Source organism: Apteryx mantelli, chromosome 1 (assembly GCF_036417845.1).
Source record: "Apteryx mantelli isolate bAptMan1 chromosome 1, bAptMan1.hap1, whole genome shotgun sequence".
NCBI classification, from domain to species: domain Eukaryota; kingdom Metazoa; phylum Chordata; class Aves; order Apterygiformes; family Apterygidae; genus Apteryx; species Apteryx mantelli.
Genome location: NC_089978.1, coordinates 139553835 through 139580407, shown reverse-complemented (window position 1 = coordinate 139580407; position 26573 = coordinate 139553835). Strand labels below are relative to the sequence as shown.

The 26573-nt window shown below is 38.5% G+C and overlaps 1 protein-coding gene and 1 long non-coding RNA gene across 2 annotated transcripts in view; one reads left to right on the top strand and one right to left on the bottom strand.

Moving 5' to 3' along the window:
- Positions 1 to 26573, top strand: part of VWF (von Willebrand factor) — a 148623-nt gene that overhangs the window by 120351 nt on the left and 1699 nt on the right. The window contains exons 44-50 of the mRNA XM_013947606.2: positions 7078 to 7188; positions 9157 to 9340; positions 10279 to 10319; positions 15342 to 15458; positions 18668 to 18766; positions 19710 to 19838; positions 21526 to 21565. Of these exons, the coding sequence (XP_013803060.1) occupies positions 7078 to 7188; positions 9157 to 9340; positions 10279 to 10319; positions 15342 to 15458; positions 18668 to 18766; positions 19710 to 19838; positions 21526 to 21565 (721 nt within the window). The remainder of the gene's footprint in view (positions 1 to 7077; positions 7189 to 9156; positions 9341 to 10278; positions 10320 to 15341; positions 15459 to 18667; positions 18767 to 19709; positions 19839 to 21525; positions 21566 to 26573) is intronic.
- Positions 131 to 26573, bottom strand: LOC106488670 (uncharacterized). Its single transcript, XR_001293266.2, has 4 exons — positions 26433 to 26573; positions 4271 to 4456; positions 3225 to 3316; positions 131 to 224 (listed from the first exon to the last, which is right to left on the bottom strand). It is a non-coding gene; the product is annotated as an uncharacterized lncRNA (long non-coding RNA).

The window sequence follows — 26573 nt, the reverse complement described above, 5'->3', positions numbered from 1 at the left end:
CTGGTCCCTGAAGTGTCACTTGTACAATAAGTACTTATGATGTGTGAAGTTCGATTTCAAATGACTTTGTTCTAACTGAAGTTCACTTTCTGAAGAGAACATTGCAGATCTGTCTATTGCTTACCTCTGCCTGTTACAGCAGTAACACCACCACGTGCTGTGGCCTTCCTTTTGCCCAAACATCTGCTACATACTATCAAATGATGTGATCTACTTTTGGAAGCCTACAAAACAAGTATGAGATCCTTTGTTATGTTGACATACCCATCGTGGTCAAGCAGGAGGAGACAGACAAGTAGGCAGAAGAATTCTAGAAGAGTCAAAGGCATTGGTTAAAAACCAGCAGTACTTGCCAGTATCATAGATTAGGAGACTTTGGCCATAACATGATTCATACAAAGAAAAATTAAAAATGGTAATTATGCTATCCAGTATACTATTGAACTGAATAAATATAAGTATACAGTTACTATTAAATTACCCAGTTTACATCCCTAACATTCCTCATCTTGACATAATGTGGAGAATAAGGGAGTAAAAAATTACTGAAAAATTAAATGTGATACCCTAGAGCTATATTCTGCTCTGGTATCTAGCACCTTGTGCACCTATATCCTGAGCATCTGCATGTCCTTGCTTCATGAGGTTAGCATGGATGGGGCAGTCAGTGAGGAGAATGGAAATGCACACATCAGGTCTCCAGAAAAATCAGATAACAGAAGAGGTTGCCCAGCTGTGTGCTGACAATCCACCTCCCTCACCAGCTGCAGTGTGGCCACAAGATAAGTTGTGCTGCTACTGTCAGTGGCAACCAACAATACACTTTGCCTCTTTCCAAAGCTTTCAGGATGTTCATGGATTAATTAAGATTGCTCATCATGGTATTGGCCAATTCCATGCAGGAAAAGGGGTATATGATTTAAAGCAGCTCCTCCCTAACATGTGGTCCAGTGGTATGATATGTGAGGTCAGTAGGCTGTGCAGAGTCCATGTGGAGTAACTAAGCTTGAACACGTGGGATTCAGAATATTTTGTGCAAGTCCTTTGCTGACCCGAGGTTTTTTCCCCATGAGTTGTTCTCCCCTGTACCATGAAGTGAAGGCCAGAAGAGGCTCATTTGTCTTTTTTCCTTAATGCAGAAACAGAGATGAGCTACTTCATGTTCTGCAAATCTCCTAGTTGCTTTTTAAATGCTTACACTGGGATGTACATTGTATTATTTCCCCACCCCCCACCCCTGCAAATTTGAACAGTTGGCTGAGCAAAAAAATGTTCTCAAATATGTGTTGTAACATTGATACCTTCAGTGGTCCGGTGGCTGATAAAAGCCTGCACATTGGCCTATGACTCCACAGAATGGTCCCTAGACTCATTACAGCTGACCCAGCTGGAACTGGTCTGTGGGAAATGCAAGGGAGGGCATACTCCTGCAATGCCTGCAGAGCCCTTTAACTACAAGGCGTGTGTACTGCTTCTGTATTTGATTCACTGTGCTGGCTCAGATACTGCTGTGATGTTTTGGGGCTTCTAGTACCCCATGTGAGACAAGATTCACCTGTTTTTTCTGCTCCAGCTTTTTCTATGCTTGATGGAAAAACAGTGAGTTTCCAAACAAATATGCCATGCACATGTCCTCCCACCCCCACCAAGCTTCCAAATCTTAGTAGACTATTTCCTAAACTTTTTAACCTGTTTTCGAAGGTATGCCTTTTTAGTAAAGAGGGTATTTATAAACTCCCATTTATGCAGTAACATTCAGAACAGAAAAGAAAAAGCTAAGAAAAATCAGTACATGGTATCTGTTCTTCCTTCTTGCTTTTAGTTATTTACATTTGGAATAAGGCTCCTCATTAGCAAACCTTACAAATAGGGTTATGAAAAGTCAGAGGTGTTCTTTTTGCTTTCAGAAAGACATCAGTAATAATGTGTTTGGGAGTCAAAGGCTGACCTTGGCATATAGTATATCTCTGCAGCACCTCATGAATGAGTTAGCATTGTTGTAGAAACTCTGCATTGCCTGACTCGCTTGTTTCTAATTCTCATTTGAATTTACTTCAAACTGTGTTTTAGCACAGCTGACCATGCGTTGTAAGTTTGACTATGAATGTTTCAGTTATGCAAGTTGTTGCCTGAAAAGCAGTTCTCTTCTGAAGTCTATTAAGCTAATCATGCCTCGTTTTTCAAAGAATTTCAAATGCCTTAATACCACTGTGTTTCAATATCATTTAACTTATCAGAATAGAGCTGGACAGCCTGTATGTATGTGAACATGCAAAGATGTGATCTGAATATAAGCTGTCTTTTTTTCTTTTTCTTCTTTTTGACTATTTCCCTGTACTTTATCTTGAATACTGCATAATTCCCTAGGACCCACAGCTTTCCCCCCCACCCCTTTTTCGAAGTGTAGAGTTTGTCCTGAAAGCTTCAGGAACAATATTTCTTCTTCCACCGGTATACCCACTACTGTGAAATATACTAGTATACACAGTGCAGTGAAAACCATGAGGGTAGATATGAGAGCTTTCAACTCTTGCAAGAGAATCCCTTCAATTTCCATTTGTGGAACAGACTTTTTTTCTAATACTGCAATGGTTATGAAATATTAGATTTAAAATATCTGGCTGCATTTTGGCTCATAGCCATGGCTTGATCAATAATCTGTTATTCTAGTAAAGCTTCGGTTATGCAAAGCTACAGTTTCTGGACAAATCAGCCTTAAATACTGCAGTCTCAAAAAAGCTTTTCTTAAAAGAAGCAACAAAAAAGCTTGGAGGGCACCAGACCGGTTTTTTGGGGGAATCTGCCATTTCTTTTGCTCTTTTAATGGTTTTCAAAGTGCTAGGACTGAAACCCTAGCTGTTGGATTCTGGAGAGCTCAGATTTTTTTCTTAACTTATTCCTGATTCAGTGAATATGCACATCAAGGACCACAGCAGTTCTGTAATCTTGTTTAAATTGTCCCTAAGGGTTATATTTCAGTTAAGATATAATCACATAGAAAGTTGTGCTGACATTAAAGACCTCCTTTAACTGTGGATCATCACTCAGATGATGTTCAAACACTCTGCTGCTTATTGGTTTTAATTACATTGATAGGTTTTAAACTTGTGCAGTATCATTGTCGACCATCTCATCTGATTTCTGTGAAAACAGCTTGCACTTTGTTTACATAGATATACAAAAAGAGGAAAAAAAGAACTTAATACATATACTAGCTCCCTCACCTTGCTGAATGAATGGTGCTACTCTACTCTTCTTCCAGACATGACAAAATCACACTCAAATCTGGTCTGTTGTTATAGAATGTAAAGAAACACTGTAGGAAAAAAAAAGGATATTTCATTAAAATGTACCAATCTCAAAGTTCTGTGACGATATTTAAATTAACAGCAAACACAACACTCTCACTTGCAAACAAGGTGTGGATCTGCTTCATTATATGTCATAGTCCCCATCCCTTTTCTGTCCTCTTTATCCTTCTCATATCAAAGTTTTGGGAAAGTGCTCAGATAATTGCTGTAATTATTGCATGTGCCACAAGGAGGAGTGGTGTCTGTACCTCCTGGAGGTTCTTCAGTAGGGATTTCTCTGCACGTGCAATTCCAATACATCCCTCTAGTGAATTGTGGTGATAAAATGAATAGTGGTTTTCAAAACACCCTAAAGTCACTAATGTATTAATGTGAAGTGAGCGCTTGCTTGCTTACTTTCTGTCAATGTTCTTGAAGTTAGGAACTTATTAAGCAATGTAAAAGAGTGTGGTTTAAAGTATTGTGTGATTGTGAGAAGAAGAAAGTATAGTTTTCTGGAATACAAGTGCTAGTCAAAGCCAGTTGCTAAGAGTGTATAAATTAATTAGAACTTTTCCAGTCTCTTGATGACTGCATTAAATTATGATAAAGAACATTTTCACCATGCATGCAAAGGTATAATGAATGATGATTGTAATAGATGTTGACTATGAAATCTATGGCTTTAATCTCCAATATTTCCAATTGATATTTCCTTTGAAGTAGCGGTGTTGGACTTCTCATGCTTATGAGGTAGGAAGTGGCTTAATATTCTATGTTAAGAAGGTCAAAGAAAATAATTTCAAAGGAAGGCTATTGTCCAAGTATTTGATATGCAGGATCATATTTAAAAAGTGAAAATCTTGATGAGAAGTAATTTCAAACATCCTGCTTGCCTTTTAAAACATAACTTATTATGGAAATTAGGGAATGGTATCTTAATTTTCTGGAGAGTTGCAAGTGGAAAATTAAGTCCTCACCTGGGATAAATGAGTGTAGCTCCAGGGAAATCTCTAGAGTTGTGCTGATTCATTGCCACTGAAGATTTTGATTTTAGCATTTCAAGTTCGTTTACGTCTATCCAATTCTATTTTTCTCAGTCTCTTGTTGCCATTTGCATACTCTTTGGTTCCTCTGATCCTCTCTAGGGACTGTCATCTCAGTACCTAAAAGACAAACACTGGAGCCTTCTTAAAAATACTCTGCATGTTTGAAGAATAATCTCAATTCTTTCTTTCCTCCCCCCCCCCCCCCCCCCCCCCGGCCAAAAAGCAGTTGCCAGAGTTTTCTGGCCAAAACCTTAGCATCCACGAAAAGATGAGCTGTACATCCTGAGTAACACTCAAATGAAAGAGGGAGAGCGCAGATATGCCAGGCCATATCCTACATGGATCCCTTCACGTGTCTTGAGTGGGCAATGAAATCAAAACAAGCATTCTCTGAAGCCCTTTGGGCTTGAGATCAGCTTTATCTCTGCATTTGTGTTTTATCAAAGAGCCTGGCCTGGTGGCAAGACCGAACGTGCGTCTGGTTCTCTGCAGTAGCTGCCTGTTACCACTCCCGCATCAGCTGTGTGCACCCATTCAGATGCACAGGGTGGCTTGTGTTGCCCTATTCCTTGCCTCCTGGGGCACTGGGTTTTTTCAGTCCTGGGGGCAGTGATCTGCCTGTCAGTGTGACAGACGGACAGATATTTACCGTGGGCTCCTTTGGAGTTTTAATCCCCCATTTGAAGTTTGAACTCTAAATGTATATATAAAAAAAAACAGGATACAGAGGAGGAATGAAAGCAGCAGATCCAGCGCATAAAAAGCGGGAGACTAGCAGAACATTGGCTGAAGGCAGTAAGTGGTACCTGAACAATAAAAAAGGCAAACAGCATCCTCTCTACAGTGTCTATTTGCTGGATAATGAAAGGCAATGAAAATAAAAAGACTGAGACTGCCTGCTCTGTCTGCTCCTCTCTCTCTGTTCTAACATGGCCAGACCACTATTTAGCAGATACAAATCATATCAACCAAAACATTCAAAAGCACAGCTTTTTCAGCAAAGCTAGATTGAACTCCAGTATTTCATAGTACAACATTATACAAAATGCTGTTCCATATAAAAGTCTGCTGATTATAGAGGTTTGCTAATATGCTCCATAGTGAAGAGCAAAGATGAAAAGTGATAATAAAATAGGGAACCAAGTAGGGTTTTAGTGACTGTTGGCCTCAGTTTTTACTCACCCTGTAGTAAATACCAGGCAGCTCACCAAGGGAGCAAGTTGAGGATCCTTCAATCATTTGAGCTTGAAGGTGTTGGCCAAAGCAGAAAGGATGCTTATTTTCATTGGCATTTTTCATGGGAACAATTTTTTCTCTGAGTGAATATTTTCTATTCAGTCCTGTATTGAAATCAGAGCTATGTTTTGCCCCTTGGAGACTGCCTAGCTATTAAATATGGAATATATTTATTCTAATTAAAATAAAGCTCCTTACTCCCTTTCACTTAGATACACCAGTGTTTGTACATTTGGCTACTTTCCTCAGAAGAGGAAAAGATGAATTGTTAAATCAAAAGTGGTTCCTTATTGTGTCTCTGCCCAGCCCCTTCACTCTGCTTCAGCACAGGCCCAATTAGTGTCTGAATGTGTTCAGACTGAATTGTAAGCTTGAGGTCTCAGAGATGGGAAGGAGAATTGTGAGTGCCGATTAACAGCCAAGATGCCACTAAAACAATTTTTATCTTTTGTTTTCTTTTGTATAATAGTATTATATTAAAAAAAGGATTTCTGAAATACAAATAAAAATTCTTGTAGTTATATACAACTCATGTGCAAAAACCAGAGATGATATAATGTAATGATTCTCAAAGACATTTTTTAAACTGGGTTCTTGGCATTCATGTATAGTTTCCTCTCAAAACCTACCAAATAGTATAGCAGTTATGACAGTCACCTTTAGAAGCGAGCTTACTTCTTTTTCCTTTTGCACTCCTCTACAATGCCCTATTATCTGAAAGACTTGCTCTTTACAATTTGCTAAAGCATTAAAGGAACTGCTCACATACAATAAACTATAGTGTTTGGAAATGGCTGTTGCTCAATGTTGCTGAAACAGTTCAGGCCACCCCAAAACCATTTTTCTTTTACATCATCCCTTTCCTTGTCTGCTAGTTTATCTCATTTTTCTTTTCTGTCTTGTGACAAATCTTTATGTTATTACACATTTGTTCAGCTCCTAAGAAAAGCAGGAATATTCTGGGTTATTTCAAGGTTTGGAGTGGTTTTTTTGGTTTGCTTGTTTCCTTTCTTTTTTTGTGTGTTGAGTACCATCAACATTTGCTGAACTCCTAGGAAGGGTGATCCGTACCACAGCAGAGAAGCTGATCTGTTTACAAGACTGGGTCATTAGTAAGGATCAAAATGAACTGAGGAAAGATAGTACCTAGAGTTAATTAATTCATGTAGCTGAAGTGAATGTGTCTTCAAAATATAAATTAAACAGCAGCTAATAAGAGGATAAGAAGTCTTACGCCTAGTGTACATTTCAGTTTTTTCTTACAGATAATGTTAGTCGTTTAAAAGAATGCTGAACTGAATGGACCACTTGTTTGTTTTGTAATGGCAGTGTGTGGCCTTATAGCTGTGTTTTCAAAATCTCCTTTTCCTTAAAAAAAAAAAAAAAAAAAAAAAGCTAACATTAAGCATTTATCTCAGTGTTTTCTTTTAGTGTTAATCTTCTCATGTGCCTTCTCTTATTCCTGAGTCAGTCAGTCCTTTTTTTTTTTTTTTCTCTTATAGGGTTACAAGTATGTTGTCCAAGAAGGGGTGTGTTGTGGAAGGTGCCAAAAGACGGCGTGTGAGGAGAAGTTGTTATGGTCTCGGGGTGATGCAGATGCTCGTTTACATGAGGTAAGGCAGTGGTGGTTTGGGCAGTTCCTCTTCTAGCAGAAGTGGCCTCAAATCATTTGTATTCCAGAGAAGGGGAGAAAAAGCACATACAAGTTATTTCCTTTAAGACAAGCAACACTGAAAAACAATGTTCTTTTGGGGGGTGATTTAACCACTCGGTTCTGCTAATAAGCAAACTTTCTGCTCTCTTTTTAGGCTCTAAAGAAGCAATCTTGGTATGTAAAATCAGTAATTTCAAAAACAGTAGCTCAAAAGAATAATGGGATAGGATGCTTGTTCGACTGAAGGTTATCTGTTTAAATTATCCTAATTAATTTATATTACTCCATGGATAGCAGGCAGATTGGATAGTGGATTGCTTGAATTTCATGGTCCTATTCAAATAGGATATCCTACTGGGTACACACTGAAATATCAGAAGTAAACGGGGACAGAAACATGAATTACCGTCCCTTTGCTAAAGATGATGGCTCCAGGTCAGATCAGACTGCAGTGGTCCAGGCCACAGTTGTTCTCTGCACAGAATAATGGTTTATTTTCAGCAGTATGTCTCGTCCCCTTGAATTCCTGCATGTCTGTCCCAAAAAGTCCAAAGGGAAATGAGTGCATACAACTGCCATTTTAAATGCATTGCAGATACCCTACTACTCTGGAAAGCTCGGTGGATACTGGTTTCTTTTCTTGCCTTCAGTTTTTAATTCCTTCAGGCTATTCCTTTTGTTCTGTTCCTAACTCAAGTGGCCGTGGCAAGCCTTTGCTTACCCCAGTAGCATTAAGTTGCTTAATCCTGTGTGGCAGTTTGCATTCAGCAAAGGAAAACAGAAACAGTAAGTTAAATATATTTAAAATAATAGACCTTCTCACCACTCTTTTCTTCCCAAAGTCATTATAGTGTTTCTGCATTTATATCTACATGTCACTGGGAAATATGTGCTATTAACTTTTGATCGTTTCTTTTACAAAGCCAGTCTGCTGACTTTTAAAAAATGTTAGTGTATCATTTTCCAGCCTACCTCTCCCCTGACTTTACCAAGGATATTTCTTAATAAGGATCAATATTATTTTCTGTTTCATAAAACAAGCCTTCAAAAGTCATACTCTAATGTCCCACCATGTCTTACTAATTTCTGTTGTCCTAAATGAATAATAGATTCTTATATTCTGCTGCCTCTTTCTTGCTGTGTACTCTTTCAACTCTTCTGTCATTAACATAGAGGTAACTATTTAACAAGTGAGCGAAAAGTATTCATTCAATTTCTGAGCAAACATGTTTCACTTTACTGGAGTTGGGGGTCAGATTCTTGTATTCACTATTCTTGAAAAGTATTTAAAGATTATTTAAAGTGGATTATATTAAAGTGGATCACTGCTTCAAAGCATTGATCAGCTCCTCCCAGCATTGAACAGGAGTAACATCTTCTTTCTGGCATGTGCTAATGTATTTTCCCAAGAAAAGGACTTGAAGTTCCCACCTTGTCTGACCCATGGGTGGTTATAACCAATATTAACAGGATCCAGTCTCTTCTACATTTGCAAAACCTTTTCTAGTCAGTAACTTATTGCCAAAATCTCCTCCAGGCTTAGTAAAGCCAATTTGCAGGAGATTTCCAGCAGAAACAGGGCCAGCTCTGCTACAGCGCAATGAAGTACAGCCAGCTACCAAGAGCAAATTTAAAATTAAATCTAATTAAGCTTCCATTATCTTCTTCACGTATTATTTCACTTGCCTTTTTGCTTTTTACCTTAAGGCTAATCCTGTTACTCTTAAACTCTGCAAACAGAACAGCAGACTACTCTATAAACTGATTGTCACAATACGGATTTATGGAGCACTGTTGAGTGACAAAATGTTCCTGAGGAAGTAAACATGCTTTTCATAAACCAGCACATTGGTTGTGGTTGTCCTTCCTTTATCTGGTGGCACAAACATTGCTGTGTACTGTTAATCCTTTTACAATTTCCTGCTAGGTTGGCACAGAGTGGCGATCCCTGTTCGATCGTTGCATTATCAATGAATGTGTCCGAGTGAACAATGAAGTTTTTGTGCAGCAAAAGAACATTTCTTGCTCTCAAATGGATGTGCCCGACTGTACAGAGGGAACTGAATTACGCTGCGACCAAGTAAAAGACTGCTGTCCATCCTGCAGATGTGGTAAGGTTGCATACGTGGCAAGCAGAACCACTGGAGAATTAATCAGCTGAAGTGTTGATCTGCTGTTTCTCAGTAACAATTTCAAAAGTGTGTGTTATGCAAATATAATAATAATTTGAAGCTTTCATGTATAATTTAGGCATTGAGTGCAACACCACGTGCTGCTATTACTTCCTCTTTCAAAGTGCTGTTCATTGTCTCCCTTTGGACTCCCTTTGAACTACCTGTCAATGGTCCTGCTTACCAGTGCTTCAGGGAAACATGCCAGGCTAGATCTATACTAGCAAATTATTGCGCTTTCCTATATTGTTAAGCAGTTAAATGGATCTTGACATGCTTTTGGCCTAGGAAGCTTAGTTCTCTCCTGAATACTTTGCAGGTGCGGTTCAGGAATTAGAAGGTTTCAAGGTCTGCTCTGCGCAGGGTGTTTGTGTGCAGTTGTGCTCTCTTCTGAGCACTGGCGACCATCAGGGCTGTGGCCATCAACTAGCACAGACATGGGTCACTCTACGCCAGCTGGCCTCTGTCTGGGAAGACTCCCAGTCACATTTATTTGACAAGTATAAATGCAGCCACAGAGTAAGCAGCTAGAAATGGGAGGAGGAGGAGAAGTAAAGACTGTAACTTGCAGGAAACCTATGAGTGCCTCTTCTGGGAATGAGAGGCTTGAACTAAAGGGGAAAATCCACATTGTACCATGTACTTGGAAAAAACAGCTCAGCAAGGTATGTTTGAAGGTAGAATTCAGGATAACACTGGCAAATTACTACTTTTTAAGTTATAGTCTAAGAGGACTGAATTGTGCCTCTTTATATTGAAAATGGATCTAATGGCATAAATTGGAACTATAGTAAGTCAAAAAAATATTCATGGTTTATTAAATCTAAATAACGGTATGATAATAGTAACACTAAATGGTGTATTATCCTCTTTTTCAGTACCCTTGAATGGTTGTCTTTTGAATGGCACTGTTATTGGGGTAAGACTTGATTCCTGTTATTTGATATGATAGTAAGATATTTCAATATTTTAATGAGCATTTGTAGAGCACAAACTTGTCAGAATACCCATAAGCTTACAGGGCAACTTTGTTCAGTCAAAATCTCTGCGAATGAGACCCTGTAGTGAAAGCAGTGGTAAGGGGCTAAGCAGGCTATGTCCAGCTCATGATCCTGCCACAGACTTCCTATATGACAATTAATATCTCTCTAAAAGGGGGACAATATTGTTTCCTTATCTTGAAAGGATGTTCAAGAAAAGTGCTCGGAAACTGTGGTAGTCTGGGCTATGTGATGACTTACAGGCTACCAAACACACAGGAAACTATCTGTGAGGGATAATCTCAGAGGTGATCCTTGCCACTGCAGGGAAGGAAAAACTTTCCTTATTTTACCTAGAGGATAAGACAGATTAAAAAAGGCTGGAGACTCTTGCTCCACCTGTGTGGAAGGAGAGGTATCTCTCTCTGGCTATTAGCAGAAATGGAAAAGCTGAGCTTCCTCACTGTTTGACCTCTGTCCCCTTTCAGATCCCTGCTGATATGCCCTCAGAGGAAGTTTTTTCTCAACTGCGTATTTAATGCATAGATTAAGACGTGTTTAACCCAGTCCATGACAATGGGAAGGATTGGAGTTAAGCATCTGATCTCATTTATGCCAAATTTATCTTTGGAGAGCTCTGTCAATTGTCTATTGTTTCCCTAAATCCATGTTCTGGCAGCACCTCTGGTGTCAAAGAACTCTAAGTATTCTCATCATCTTCTAGGGAAACAAGTCCTTTTTATTCATTTAACCTAACTTTTAACCTGTGTATTCCTCTATTGTCTATGCATTTCTTCCTTTTTCCATTTATTTAGAAGGTAAGTTTGCCCACATCTCTTTAGACTTTTGAGGTATGGCAGAAAGAAAGGACCTTTCTCCATGTATTTTTTTCCATGCTCTATAGGCATAAGCTTATCAGTTTATTAGAGCTAACGCCTTGTCATCAAATATTCTGTGCTGGAATTACTTCTCTGTAGAATTAAATCCAAAGAGTATTTCTGATTTTCTGTCAGAACATTTGGAGAGGATTGTAAAGTGGTAAAACATGTAATAATCCACTTTCTTTTTGACTCCTCTGTTTGTCTCCTCTATGGTATGTTGTCAAAACTCGTTGGGGCATTTTATGAAGTTATAAAGACCATACTTGTAGAGAATATCATACAGTTTAATAATTGCAAACTCCTGCCACTTCTGTTATCCAGGATATGTACGTATGTTCTGTGTTGTTTAAAAAAAAAAAGTGTCTTTCCAGTTGTATGCTGTTCTTTCATGAACAGAACCATGTGAAAAACTAATTTTTTTCTCTTCCAACAAAATGTTTACTTGATCTGTCAGGAAAAGTCTTTCTCCTATTTTCAAGTGGTTTGAAATATTTTAAAATATTTTAAAATAAAGCAGAAGCAAATTTTGAAACAAAATATCGTGTTGGACACAAAAACAGAAGTAGCTCTATTTTGAAGATCTAAAATTAAAATATTCCAGCTTCTTAAATATTGAAAAACATTCCTATCTTAGTAAAATTTGCTCAGATTGCCATGAATTCACAAACTGTTTTGGCTGACATAAAACTGCATTTTGACTCATTCTTGTTTGTTATCTGGTTCTATATAAAAATGTCTCATAATTTTTAATATAGTTTTAGAAATGTATTATTGTTCTTCCTGACAATTGGTCATTTTATCAAACATGGTCTGCGCAAGAAGACTTTGAGGGTGTTGGTAGATCCCAGCTGTTGCATTACTTTTATGCTCTTCCTTCTGCACAGGGTCAAGCATTACTGAGGTTAGCATTCAAACAGCACACTTCCCAGAATCTTCTCTAAGGTGGAGAGTAATAAATTTGGGCTGAGCACAGTGGGGTTTTGGTACGGCTTGACCTTAAGCAGCAAAAAATGTAAACCTCAGAAGATTTCTAAACAAAACAGCTATTTTGATATTGAAAATAAGAGAAAACAGTTGGGGGTTTTACATTAGAACTTGTCTTAAGCTAATGGATATTTTCTTTTGACCTAAAATAGTTTTATTTAATTAATAGTTTTAAGCAAATTGGCTATATATCTGAAAATTTTTGAGCAGCTGGAACTACCACTGCTTTGTCTGACATGACTTTCTACTTCAGTAACTGTTCCAGAGTTCTGGTCAGGAAGGAAGATGTGGTGTCCACAGAAGTTTATACTTCCTGGATTTCAAAACCTGTATTCTGGGAGTATGATACTTTAAGAAAAGGTTTCAAATTTCATTTTATATCAAGGGAAAACTTTGCTCCATTGACTCATTCATTGAATAGTTCCAAGTTTTGAGCCTTTTACTGCAGTTCTGTTAAAATGACTGTGTCCTTAATCCCTTTACATTTTTGTCTTGTATCTGGTTACCAATATTATATTCCAGTAATCTGGTGTATTGCATTCACTCCACTGTTCTTAACAATGCTGCAGGCTTTATCTGCAGATTTCCAAGCAGGTGACTGTATTTACCAAAAGGATTATCTGTATCACTCATCTGTTTTCCCAGGCTTTTACTGTGTGGCATGTTTGAAGGAGATCTGAGTGGATTTTGGCTTTAGGCAGGTTATTTTGGTTATGTTGTCTAACACTGTGTTAGAAGATGTTGGCATTTTATTCTAACTTAGCCAAGAGAACATGATAGGTGTATTATATGAAGGTAAAAAGATATATCAATCCATTATTTCACTCAGTTCTGTCATGCTAAGCTATATTTTTTCACAGAAATACATTGTTAAAGACCATTTGCATGCTGATCCCCAAATATATTAAAAAAACATCATAGAACTAGGCAGTGATGCAAACTTTAGATCAAGGTAAGAGCTTCCCCCAAAGTTTCAAGGCATTTCGGTATGAGAGTTGGGTTTCAACATGTCTCTAGAAAACTTTGCCCTAAATTTCTGCCCATGATAACAGTGATTGCAGTATAAGCTCAACTTTTGCTGTTCTTTTGTATTAAATAGTAATGCCCAGTGGACTGGAATTTTAGAACTACTAGAAGATCCAATGAGGATATTAGCTGTAATATCAGTTGTAACTTCATAGACAGTTTCTTCATGATGCAAAAGCCTAGAGCTACAGAGGCATTTTGTGATAGCCACTTACTTATAAAAGCCTGAACAATATATGATTGTGATAGTAAATAAAACAACCCCAAATATATTTTGAAACAGGTCACCCTAATCGGGACATCTCCCAGATTTATGAGGCTTTTTTATCTGTGTATATGTCTGTATGGACAGAGTAACCAGTAGAGCAATACTAGTGTCAGTGGGTTGAATGACCTTGTAAGGCCATGTAGTCTGTACCAGGACTGTCACTGTGACATCTGAATGCTTCCATTGTTGAGAGTGAACAAGAAGTCTAGTGTTTCATGTGACATTTGCTATCAATTCCTCTCCCACAGGGAAAAGTTATGAGTGCAGCTTCATGCCTGTATCCATGCCTGGCTTTTAACCCCAGATTAACCTTTTATAGTGAATGTCAGGTCATTAAACTAATGAAAATGAAGGGTCCTGTGTCAAGGTCTCGAGCCTGAGTTGTTAAAATGATGGCAACAACTTGGTCTGAGAAGTATCTTTTTGGTCATCAAATCCAGTCTTGCACAGTTGCTTGCAACTCCATCACAGAATTCCAGACCACATTAAAAGATGGGAAGCTCCCCGTTGGTATAACCACCTCCATCAAATTGTTTGTGGAGGATCTTTTTTCTAGACCTCCACAAAACAAGAAAAAAGTCGTTGTTGGTACTTGATCGAAAACCACTGAGCCTTGAGGAGTTCTCCTGTGCTGGGGTCCAGTGTAGGAGTGTAATTAATATTCTTTATTCAGAACATTTGTCCATCAGTAATTATGTGGGAGTATTGGCTCTGAATTACCCGTAAGTCCACTACCTTTACGCTGTTACTTTGGCCAGCTCCTTGTTTTTGCTCCATTTATTGGATGAGTGTTTACTAGTACAGAACAGGAAAAATGGGAATTTGAGAATATGCAAAATATGTTGCATACTAATCTACAATTGAAAGGAGAATTCCTGTCCCCCAGTGAAGTCAACAGTGAAATTCCATTGACTTTTGAAGCACTATTCAAAGATTTTATTCAGTTGTGATATTCATGTCTATTTACTTTAGCTTTTAGAAGTTCTTTGTAAAAATCTTTAATATACTCCTCCCATATTGTCCATTTAGCCATATGGTTTATTATTTTAGGGTTGAAATGAAGGGTTGTGTACTTGGGAGGCAGAAAGACATTGTATTTAGAATTCATTTATATGCTAGGCATCCAAATCTGTTACTAACTCCAGATCCTGCTGTTTCCCATCTAATAGCCTGGCATTTTCCACTCTCTACATTGAAATTGATATTTTTGTTTGCTTTGATTTGGATCCAGCAAACAAGGTGTTGGGGAAGGGCTCAAGGAATTTGAATTCTGTGCCAGCTCAGACACTGGTTTGCTTGTAGCTATGGAGAAGTCCAGCTTTTCATTCAGTAACTTTTTTTTCTCCTTCTACATATTGTGAATTTTAAGGTTTTAGGGCTCTAGATGTTCTAAGCAGTGCTATGGTAAGGACAATAACTAGTAATTTCTGTCCATGAGTTGCAGGTTGTGATGGCATAAGAACAGAAGACTTGTTGGCAAACTTATTTACCACCCTCAGAAAAAATGAACTGATGAGAACCATCTAACAAAATCTTCCCCACCACTTTCAAAGATTCCTTTCTTGCTTCGTAAGCAGGGAAATAAGAAAAAGCAATGTTCATTTGCAAATTTAGGAATTCTAAAGGGTTTACTTGAGAAATGGCCTCTGGAGAGTGTGGTTATGGGTTTTCTGTTTTCTTTCGTCTAGAATTGCAACACAAGATTTAATGAAACAGATTTAACCTAGTTAAAATTGCTCATTTATTTGAGTTTTGATGAAGAGACAATCACTGACAGTTACAAACTGGTTCTAACATTTCAGGCATGGAGGCGCCTGATGGTGGATCAATGCACAACATGTCTCTGCTCTCTGCAATCAATGTCTTCTCAAAGATATGGTCTGACATGTACCAAATTCAGCTGTGAACCATGTCCAGTGGTAAGTGCAAGTGGTTCTGGCTGTTCTGAGTAAGAATGTGTCTGATGATAAGGTCATGTCACCCACTGTATATAACCATTCATATTGTGTACAACTCTGGGACCTGTTTCCTTCCTTACAAGTTTTTCTGATAAATCATGGGCCTGTGTTCTTCTTTCCCTGCATTAGATCATATATACCAAATGCAATCTAAGTCCTCTGTATAGGAAAGAGGACTCAGGTCCACAGGTACCTTTAATTGCATATTTCAGACTGCTTACCTTCAAGGCAAAAATGAGGTTTGACACATCATTGGCAACAGGAACTGCTGTGTCTCCTTTCTTACAATATTATCTCTCCCTCTGGGACTGGCAGCTCAGCCAGATCTCCTTGCTTCAGGGCTTTCATACAAATATTCCAAATCACCTAGTAGCTGAGCTTAATAATATTTCTGCTTGGTTCCCAGCCATGTCCTAAGTGGTTCGATGGGATTGTCCCCTTCAGTTCTACTGGCCACTTTGCAGTCTTTGCTGCTGCTTCCACCATCTTCAAGGAATGAGCTTGGCTGGGAAAGACAGATGCAAATAGCTCCCTTTTTCAGTCCCCTGACCAACAATGATGGCCTGACTCAGCACCAATACATCAGGTGAAATGAGACTTAAACAAACTGGAGAAGCTGGCTTAATCTCCCCTGTCCTGGGAGCACAAACCAGCAGCTAAATTTCACAGAACAAGTTTCAAAGGATCCCTTCTCTTTTGGCTTTTCCTGGAATAAGGGTGGAGGCCAGCAGACCCAACCCAACCAAGAACCTGTGCTATTAGTGACCCTAGCATCAAAAAGCCACCTCTCTAACAGGATCATATGGGATCCCCTGCTGATATCCAAGAGGGGCATAGATTGATATGGTCCTTGCCTGAGATGGGCAGAGTTTTGGGGAAGTCTGTTTTTCAATCCCTAAGTAGAACTGGAAGGGACAATGTAGTAAGAGTGAGACTGTAGGTTCAAGTTTCATCCTGCAATCAGTTATGTTGATTACTTGTTCGCAGTGTCTCAGCTAGCCTATTCTAACTGGTATCTTCCAAATAATGCCCAGACACAGGGCAGTGGTTAGCACATACCGAGGACTGTTTCCAGCAGACATTATAAACAAAGCCAGTCTGTGCTGGGGGGGAGAAGGCAGTGCAGACATACATATATGTCCCAGATGTACCGCTCCACTTGTCTGCAGGGCCAGAAACAGCCCTAGCTGACCCAGTCTATTTACTAGTATAAGTACTAGTAAAGTACTAGTATAAGATGTAGCTTGTGACAAAAAAGGGAGAATCTGTAATACTTTGGTGTGGTACTGGACCCTAATATCAACCCTCCTATGAGGTAGGATGATAGATACAGACTTGTGAAAGGAAAATATATGGCTAATCTTGGTGCTGAATATATTTTTCACTTTTACAAAATCAACTTATTAGATCAGTGAAAAACCCCCAGATACACTGGAATGAATCTGTGGCCAGGAACGTCTATGTATGTGTATGTTTCCACACAGACATACACACACATTAATTCTTCCTTTTGAATATAAGAAGCCAGCTGTAGAAATTAAAGGTAGAGGAATCAATAAAATACATGGTAAAAACAAAAGAAAAATAGTCCACTCCTGCTTCTTGCACCACCCACACAATTCCCAAACAGCACCTTCCCTCCCCTCTTATGGCCCCCATCCCCACCTGGCCCTAAAGTATAGGCTGAACAAAAACCCTAAAGAAAAGTCTATTTCCAGTTGGGTCTATTATGAAATTGTATTTAGGAAGTGTGCATCAACCCAAAGGAAGTTTCAGCTATAGGTGTGCGTATCCCTTTGAAGCCGGCATAATGAATCTGTGGAGCTTAAAAAAAAAAAAAGTTCAAATAAGATATGGAATGTCTTCATCTCCCTAAGTCCAGTGGAATTCACACAAATACTCTGGATCTTTCCTGTCTCAGGTTCATTGATTTCATGGTAATCCCAGATTAAAAGCAGTTCCTCCATGATGGACAAAATCACGGCTTAGGGTATGAACTCTCTCAGGAGCACCTGCTTTCTACTGGGTGCTGAAGCTGTGAAAGCAAATACACTGGTAATTGAAGTGCAGCCAACTGCAGCACATTCTGTTCATCAGCATCATTTTTTTGTCATTTTACAATATTCTTTAGGTGCTTACATTTTTGCTAGTAGAGCAAATTCACCTAAATAACAATGAACTGTGTACTCCTCCAGTGATTTAATGGTCACCCCCCTGCTCTCCCCAGATTCTTTTTTCAGAATATGTATAAAAAACATATGGATAACATGCGTGCCTTCACTCAACCAGAGTGTTCGTTGTCTTAAAAATGTTCAGCTCATCATAAGCAGCTGTTGGCTATGTGCAGCAGCTGGGGACGTTACTGTGAGACACTTAATGTGTTTACTCAGTTAGTTCATTTCTGTTTTTTTTTTCTTTTAACTTCCCATTATCCATTCTGTGCCTTTCTTCCTCTCCACCTGATGCTGCTCACTCTCCCATGCCTTCTTCCCTGTCGCCATTTTTTCTTCCTGTGCCATTTGTCAGGCCCTGTTATTCCTCTCTTCTGCCCCTCTCTCATTTTTTATTTCATTCTATCATACGCTCTCTGCTGCTCTTAGTTTCTTGTTTCATCAACCCATTTCTCTATCTTTCTTTCCTTAATTCAGATTTTCCATTCTGGCCTGATTCACCCCTTTCCCTGCTCACTGTTTACTGGTTATTTTGCCCTTTTCTCCTACTTCAAGCTTTTCAAACTAATTTTACAAGTTGCACTGTGTAGTATTCATTAGCTTTGCTAATGAGAAGGTCCTGGCTGCTGCATATGAGAACTGTACGTCACTGACAGCATTTTAATCAGCTCCCTACCCCTTCTACTGTCACATGCTGTTTAGTAGATCCAACCTTGCACCTTTAAAGTCAAAGAATTTTGAATTCAGTGGACAAAACAATACAAGGATTAATGCCAAACTTTATTTAAAAAACAAAACAACCCCCCCCCACAGCTAATAAAAAACCCAGCTAATTAGATTGAGCTAGTTTAGGCCTACTGTTAAAAAAAAAACATTTTTGATAGCTGTCACTTCACCTGCTGAACTTACGAAAACTAGCTTCTACTTATAAGTGTGAGAAGCATGCTTAAAATAAAACAATCCCAGAACGATATCTGTGTGAACTTCTTTACCTTCTAGAATTACAGAAGGCAAGAAATCCCTGGCTCTTGCTGTGGAAAATGTATGCCAACTTCATGTGGAATCAGGCTGAGAGATGGAAGGCTTAAATACCTTCAGGTAAGTTTCAAGCACTCTCTTTTCTCTTCCATTTTTTTCTTTCTTTTTTTTTTCTTTCAGTAAATATATATGTAACATAGATGTCTAATCAATCCAGGAAGAATGCATTTATTTTCTGCTTTTGAATTAGGCAGTATGGTAATACTACTACCTTTTCTCTTGTGTCCTAGAATGATTTCTCAAAAAAGTTCATTTGTTTGTTTGTAAATGAAAAAGGTTTCTCATCACAATACAAATTTCTGGATGGACAATCTAGATGCACCTGTAAGCATGAATATTATAAGAGAAATTTAACTAGAAAATGAGCCCATCAGCTGCTCTATATTTAGAGTAGATTCAAACCTCACTTTAAGCAAGAAATGAATAAGTTAAATTGAAAATTTGAGTCTTTAAAAATGCTTCCAGTATAGTAGGTTCTTAAGCATGAGCAGACATTTTCTAGTTAGAACCAGTCAGTGTCTCACATGAAACAGGAGATAACTTTTTCTGTTGTTCCATTGCTGATCCAAGTTTTAGATAGAGTGTGTGTGCATGCACACGTGCCTGTTTCTTGGAACAGTCTTCCTACTGAACCAGAAGTTAAATGTGCATACACATCTTTCTCTAAAATACAATTCAGAGGCCAAATTCCCAAGGTTCTCACTTAGATGAGTTTCTCTCTTAAGTTAATGGATGTTTTTTCCTGGCTAAGAGCTGAAAAAGATCAGGTTTTGATACTTTTGATTGAGCTGTAATCGGTACTTTATGAAGGTAAATAATTCCCATGAGAAACCTTTGTTGACAAACAATTGTGTTTACTAAAGGTTTCCATGCTTCATAAACTTCACCACCATGGTATATTGATTGAATATCAGCAAAGGAATAGTCAGGTTGTATAGTATCCTGAAAAATTATGGTCCCGTGTTTCTTTTGTGTTAAGCTAACAGCCCTTAAATCTTTACAGCCAAATGAATCTCTTCAGGATGGCTGTGACAGTCACTCCTGTAAAATAAATGAGAAAGGGGAATTTATCTGGGAAAGGAGAATCACTGGCTGTCCTCCGTTTGATTCCAGAAGATGTTTGGCTGAAGGCGTAAGTAGTGAAATGGATCCTGTTACAAGGTTTCCCAATAGTCTCTGTCATCTTTATGATTCTGTATGTATGTACTTTATGTGTATTATGGATGGGAAACCCCAACCCTCTCCCAACACCATGGCTAAACTGAATTTGAACTTTCTTTGAAATTCAGAACAATGTAAGTTATCTTTATTTTTAAATATGTGCTGGTTTTATGTGGGACTCTACGGCAAGGAGAGGGGCTGAGCATGCAGTAATTCTGCTCCATATGAAGCAGCAGCCACAGGAAAAAGTTTGTTCTCACAATGTTTTCAGTTTGGTATCCAGAGCAAAGCTGTGTGGCTAATTATGCAAACTGAGAAAAGTGTCAAATCAGCTCCTTTATACTATGAATATGTGTATAAAAAAAAGGATAAGGCATGTTTTGGCTACCCCAGTATGTGGTTTGGGAAAGGAAGTGCATAGGCTTCCTCTATGCTCTGGGAAGAGCTAAAACTTTGACATTTGCAGTGGTTTGGTAAAATGAACTGTGAAATAATAACTTTTCCACCTTTTCTGTGATTTGGGGTTAGCCCTAGGCTGAGAAACAGAGAGCAGGTTGTGGACTCTAGAAAGGGATGTAGCACATGGTGCTGCATTTGCTTATTCAACATCAAATAGGTGTTATATCGAGCTGGTCCCATTTTGTTGGCCATGACAACAAGTGGGAAACCTATAACACAGCTCATACCCACACCTCTCGAATGTGCACATGAAGCAAACAGAGGAATTAAGACATATAATGCAGGAAGAATAAAGCTTCTGTAGTCCATTTCCCAATTTGTCATCATGGCAGGACACACAACTTTGTTATACAGACAACCCCAAATTTAGAAAAATGATAATTACATTACAGGCCTGGGGCTATTGTCACATTCTGAAGTTTTTAAATCAGCGGAGAATAGTTTACTTTTAAAACTGAAATTTCCCAAATTGCCTTTATTCTCCTCCCTTCCAAAAAATTAACTATTTCAGCTATAAAGGTGATTGTGTTTGGTCTAGGTACTGATGGAAAGCTTATCTTTTTTACTTAAAAACAAAACAAAAACCATCCTGCATGTAAGTTCAGCTGTTTAGTGCAACAATGGCATGACTCTGCAGTGTAAATAAATATTACATTTTTCCATTTTTTCCTCTCACCTTGAATTTCCAGTGTTTTTCTCCCATAAATATATTCTGAGCATTATTCTCTACAGAAATTTTTTGAAACAATAAAACCCAAATTTTTGTCTATTAAAACTTATTTAATGGATGTGATACTTTATGTTCACTTGCCTATAAATATCGAGTTGTTGTGGAACAGACATACTTTCATCTACACTGCTAAAAATATCAGGAGGGATGGTTTAAATCCTTTTTTTCTTAAGGAAACTTAAGATTTGACTGCTATGTGCTTTATCACTGTGGGTACTAGAAACTGATTTGTATTCAACATTGCATTTGATAATAACTGATTAGAAATAATTGACTATTGTAACCTTTTCACATCTTTAATGGATTATAATTAAAAGATGATTTCTAATGTAGATTTATACTTTTGTATAATACAGGAAAATAATTTTGTTGCCTAATATTCTGTTCTAAACATCCTTTCATATTGCTCCAGCAGAACAAATAAGTTCTACTTGTGCCTAAATAAAAGTTTTTTTTTTTTTAATTTTAGGGCAGAATTGCAAAAATTGGCAATACCTGTTGTGACACATGTAAGTAAATAAGCTAAGACTTGTTTGGAAATTGCAGAGAATGTAGGCTACTGGGTAAGGAGCTAAGTTTTACATAAGATGTAGCTTAATATTACAGAGTTAAAGAATACAGTCAAAATAAACAACCAAACAAATTCCCTCTCTGATTTGTATGTTGCCATCATGTTTTGTCCAGGAGAACATGTATCTTGACAGTATTCACAAGTGTCTGGAAAGAAATAGACATCCTCCACCTTTTAGTATGTACTGTCATTCAGATGTTAATTATGAATGTTTTATTTTATTCATCTAAATAGAACAGGAATGGTATCACACACACTGGCTGACAGCCACAGAACCTGACACTGAATAGTTGAGGCAACCACTTAATGAATAACAAATGGCCTTAAAATGTATTTAGCAAAAACATCTGGTGAAAGTAATGTGATTGGTTGTGGATAATGTAATAACCAAAAAAGGGTGGGAGAATGCTTATCAAAGGTACATTCCTAGTGTCCAGCTTGACTGTGTCTTAAATTCTGCAGTTTGGAAGTGAGTCCTGCCACTCCTACACTGTTGACAATTCAAATGTCAGGCTATGGTTGTAGGAAGGGTTTGTTTACATGAGTAAGCATTGCAAGTTTGAGTTCAGAATATCAACACCTTTCCTGCCCTCCATCATCTCCTCTTTTTTACTCTATGCCTGTGCTAATAAATAAAAGATGGCCAGCAGAGAAGCCCATCACTACACTGCCACAGTAACTGCTGTAATCATACCCCGGTGAAGGAAGTTAACTCCGCGAGTGTTTGCTGCCATTGCTTGTCTATATAATCAGTGAGTTCCGGTTTAAGAAAGAGAAGTCAGAAAGCTATTGAGATAGACTGTCATCAAACGGCTCAGCCAGGTAATTTAGTTAAGAGAAGTTTAATCTACCAGGCTGCAAGTAAGGAATATTGACAATTGTCTGTTAATATAAATTGATTTTAACATTTAAAAGATGGGGGACTCTACTAATTGGTAATATTTATTGCTGCAATTGAGGAGAGAGAAAAGCCAGTTCCAAATAGGCACAGGTCAATGCATATATTTAAGTTATATTACAATAAAAGTGATACCTCCTTGCAGCAGCAAAAGCACACTAATTTAAGTGAAATACCTCACGCCTAAAAAAGCCCATGTAGCATGGGCTTTCAGATCCTCTTTCCTGTTGATGTTTGCTTGGATGTAGCTCAAAATTGAAAGGTGCTATGTTACAGTGAAGTCCTGTTCCTGGTCACTTCTGTATTCAGGGCTCTCCGTAAGGCAGAAGTCAACATATCCCCAGGCTGAATTTAGTTTTAAGTTATCAAGTTCAAGTATCGAGAAGCTCCATAGTCAAGATCAGTGAAAAGTAATCATGCAAGTAATTAACCCTGTTCTAGCAGAGTTTTGCCAGAATACTTTGAGCTCTGTATGATCGTGCCTATACCGAGTACTGTAGCTGGGCAGTTGTATACAAAACCCAATCACCCAGCAATAAGCTGCCCAGTCAACTAAACACAGGTTATTAATTGATGCATATGTGGAAAAAAGAACAGTGACTGACATGTTGCTTTGAATCAGATACTGCTAGATACCAGACTTTCTTTGTCTCTCCTCTTTAATTGCATTGTACCCAAGCCTGAAATTTCATCAGGACCCTTGGTAGTGATATGCAGTCTGTTAAGTATGCTATGGAGAAAGCCAAGCTTTGTCAAAGCTGCTGTAAAGACAAAGTAAATTAAGTATTCTTTAAATTCGGATAAGAGAATAATCAGTTTCTCATTGATGCAGAAGCTTAGATACAGGTTATATTGTCTTCTCAGGTCTTGAGACAGTTTATCTTTTGGCTATCTAAGCATCATAAATAATTGTTCAAAGAACTTGCTCTCTCAGGTTCAAAGTGCACTTCAGGCTGGTGACTTTGGTTCTGTAGAGTCCTATAACAGCTTTGGGCAAAGACTATTTAAGAAACTAGCTTCCCTATCTAAGGTACACCTTGGCAATTGGAGTTTGTTAGTGTGTCCACTGCATTGTTCCAGATTTTAAGTATGTGGGAGCAGATAGCTGATCAGGTTTTGTTTTCTCATCACAGTTTCGTGGTACTAACAGAGGATTTGATTATTTGCAAAGGATATTCCCTTTCTTCCCACTTCAGAAAGGAATTGTATCTGCACTACTTAACTTTCTTGCCTGTTGATCTCAACTGTGTATATCCTGTTAAGTTATATACACTTGCCTTTGCAAAGAAGGGTACGCTCTACAAAAAAATTAGATGAGAGAAGTAACTGGGCAACAAGTGAATAAATCAGGATCAAAAAGTCAAGGAAACCGTGCTGAGCCTGATGATATTGATTTTGCTTGGGGTTGTTTGTCAGCTGTTGTGCTGACCTGTGTATTTCTTCTGGTTGGACAAGTTTTATCAAAAGAAGTGATGAAATCATTAAACGATAATTGGCAGTTCCAGCCCTGCAGCCAGAAACACTTTTCAAGCTCATAAAGTATCTTTTCAGATGAAATGTGAAGCCCTAGCAAGGCAAACAGCCAACCTGATACTAACATTCCCTTGGAAAAGGTATTGAAAGCTATGTTTGCTGCTAGGAAGATAGATAACATTTCTCTTCAATTTATGTATCTGTATAGTTGTGCAATTGGCCTGCTGAATTCCATAAACTCTCTGAAATGTTACTGTGTTGTATGTAAAAAAAATAGTCCAGTATTCTGTTAAACATAAATATTCCGTTGATTAACTAGAAATAAGTAAGAGCCTGTCTTTACACGGAGGCATTGCATTATATTAATACTATAAAGAACAGCTGTTTGAAGCACATAAAGCAACCACTTAAAAAGTATTAACTCCTTTACAAGGCATTAGATATTAGGACCAAAATATCCAGAGTGTTCAGAACAGATATTCTGGATTAGTCTGTATAGGAGCATGTCAATAGTGAGGTCCAGTTCCAGTACCAGATAACAGGCAAGGGAAGTGAAGGAACAGAGCCACTGCCCACCACCACAGTTTATGGACCATAGCAACCTCACTTCTCAGAGAATGATCAGCAGATTCGCAGAACTTGCACCTTCCACACATAACAAATCCAGACCTACTGCCTCTCGTGTCAATTTCTCACTAGACAGAGGAGGGGGAAAAAAACCCACAAAACAAAACAGGAAGAATTTATCTATAATTAATTGCAAAAACTACCAGAAAACAAACATCGCAATATTTCATAGTCCACTGAGGATAGTAGCAAAATTCCCACTGACATTTTTGCAGAATTTAGCTATATCAGCTTTCTGCAAAATCCAACACATGTGCAAGGATTTTTAGGAGTTGCCAAATCTAGTAGCCTGATGGAGCTGTGGCAGCCTCATCTCTATGTCCTCAGGTCCAACCAATAGTGAGACTGAGCACATGCACAGATGCACATGCTATGGATTCTTCCAGTAACTGATCTTAGGCACTCGATCTACCCGGTAGGTGGCCCTTGGAGCCTCTTGTCTCCAGTTGCTTCACACACTGACTTATGCACATGCAAACGGATCTCTGAGTTAACCTCCAGACCCCACAGTCTCTCCAGTGGCTGGGTTAGACCTGCTGGTCCTCCAGTATCCAACTCTCAGACCCTCTGGTCTCTCTGGTATCTGTCCCAGACTTATAGCCACTTCAGTACCTGGCTCTTAAGACACTTATCCTACTTGCTGGCTGGTCCCACGTAATGTTTGCTAGTGACCACACACTGACACATGCACCCACACAATATGCATCTACACCCATATCTCCAGTTGCTGTCACCCCAGACTCATGGGCCCTATGACCTGTGGTCCCACTCCAGTTACTGGCACTTAGACTTCCATACACACACACGTGCTCACAGAATAGAGAGTCCCCTCACCCAGGACCTTGTTTTTTCCCAAACCACCTCGATCCTTGCCTTTCCCCACCTTTGGTTCCTCTCCTAAATATCCCATTATAAGTCTTGTACAATCCCAAGATGTTCTTCACTGGCATCCCATAATGAGTCCCATAGTCCCATAGGCAGTAACTCCCCTTTGGTCTATAAGGTGACCGGTACAGCCTGTCTGTTGACTTATCTTGAGGGGCGTCATCCCCAGACAACAGGATCTCTGTCCTGTGGTAACCCTAGAAGTAGCTGAGTTAGGATGCTCTGTTTCTCCAGTTCAGTTATTGGGATTCCTCGGCCTGTCATCATTGTGTGTGTGTGTGTGTGTGTGTGTGTGTGTGTGTGTGTGTGTGTGTGTAGACAAGCCTTTTTGTCACATAACCCAACAAGAATAACAAGGGCATGCTCAGGGGAGAAACAAAACAAAACAAAAAATACCCACTGTAATTGCACCTGCTTGCCCCAGAACTGATATGTGACACTTTCAGTTCATTGGAAGAATGCGATCCTTTCCATGATTCTTAGACTTGGAAGCTTATCAAGATTCACAGTGAATGACTTACCCAGGTATGGATTAATGGAAAACACCTGTATCTTGCTTCTTGCTGGTTGTAACTGTCATGCATCAAGGAAATATGTTCACATGCTTTGAAATTAACCTCTTAAATAGAAATCCATGAGGTACCCTATTTGCTGCTTCTTGGTCACCTGCATCTTCATGGAAAGGTACATGCCATCTTGTTACCCTGCCTATGAGTTGAATGAAAAATGTATTTTTGAACTGTCTTTAAAAAAAAAAGTTATCTAACATGGAAATCAATGAGTTAAAGGTGGTATGGTGTCTTTAAAACAAATCAGTCAATCAAAAAGAAATAAGAGGGGAACTCTAATCTGCAGTGGAATTTTAAGGTTACAGTACAGTATATTCATACAGCTCTACATTAATTATTATACGGAAACAAACCTAATTCTCCTGTTAGGACTCTTGCCAGCAATGACATCTCACCACCAGCAATTTCAGCCTTAAGAGAAAGGGAAGAAAAAAAATTTTTTTCAGCAATTGTCAGCATTGTCAAACACTTTCATTTATTTATTTATTTTTAAC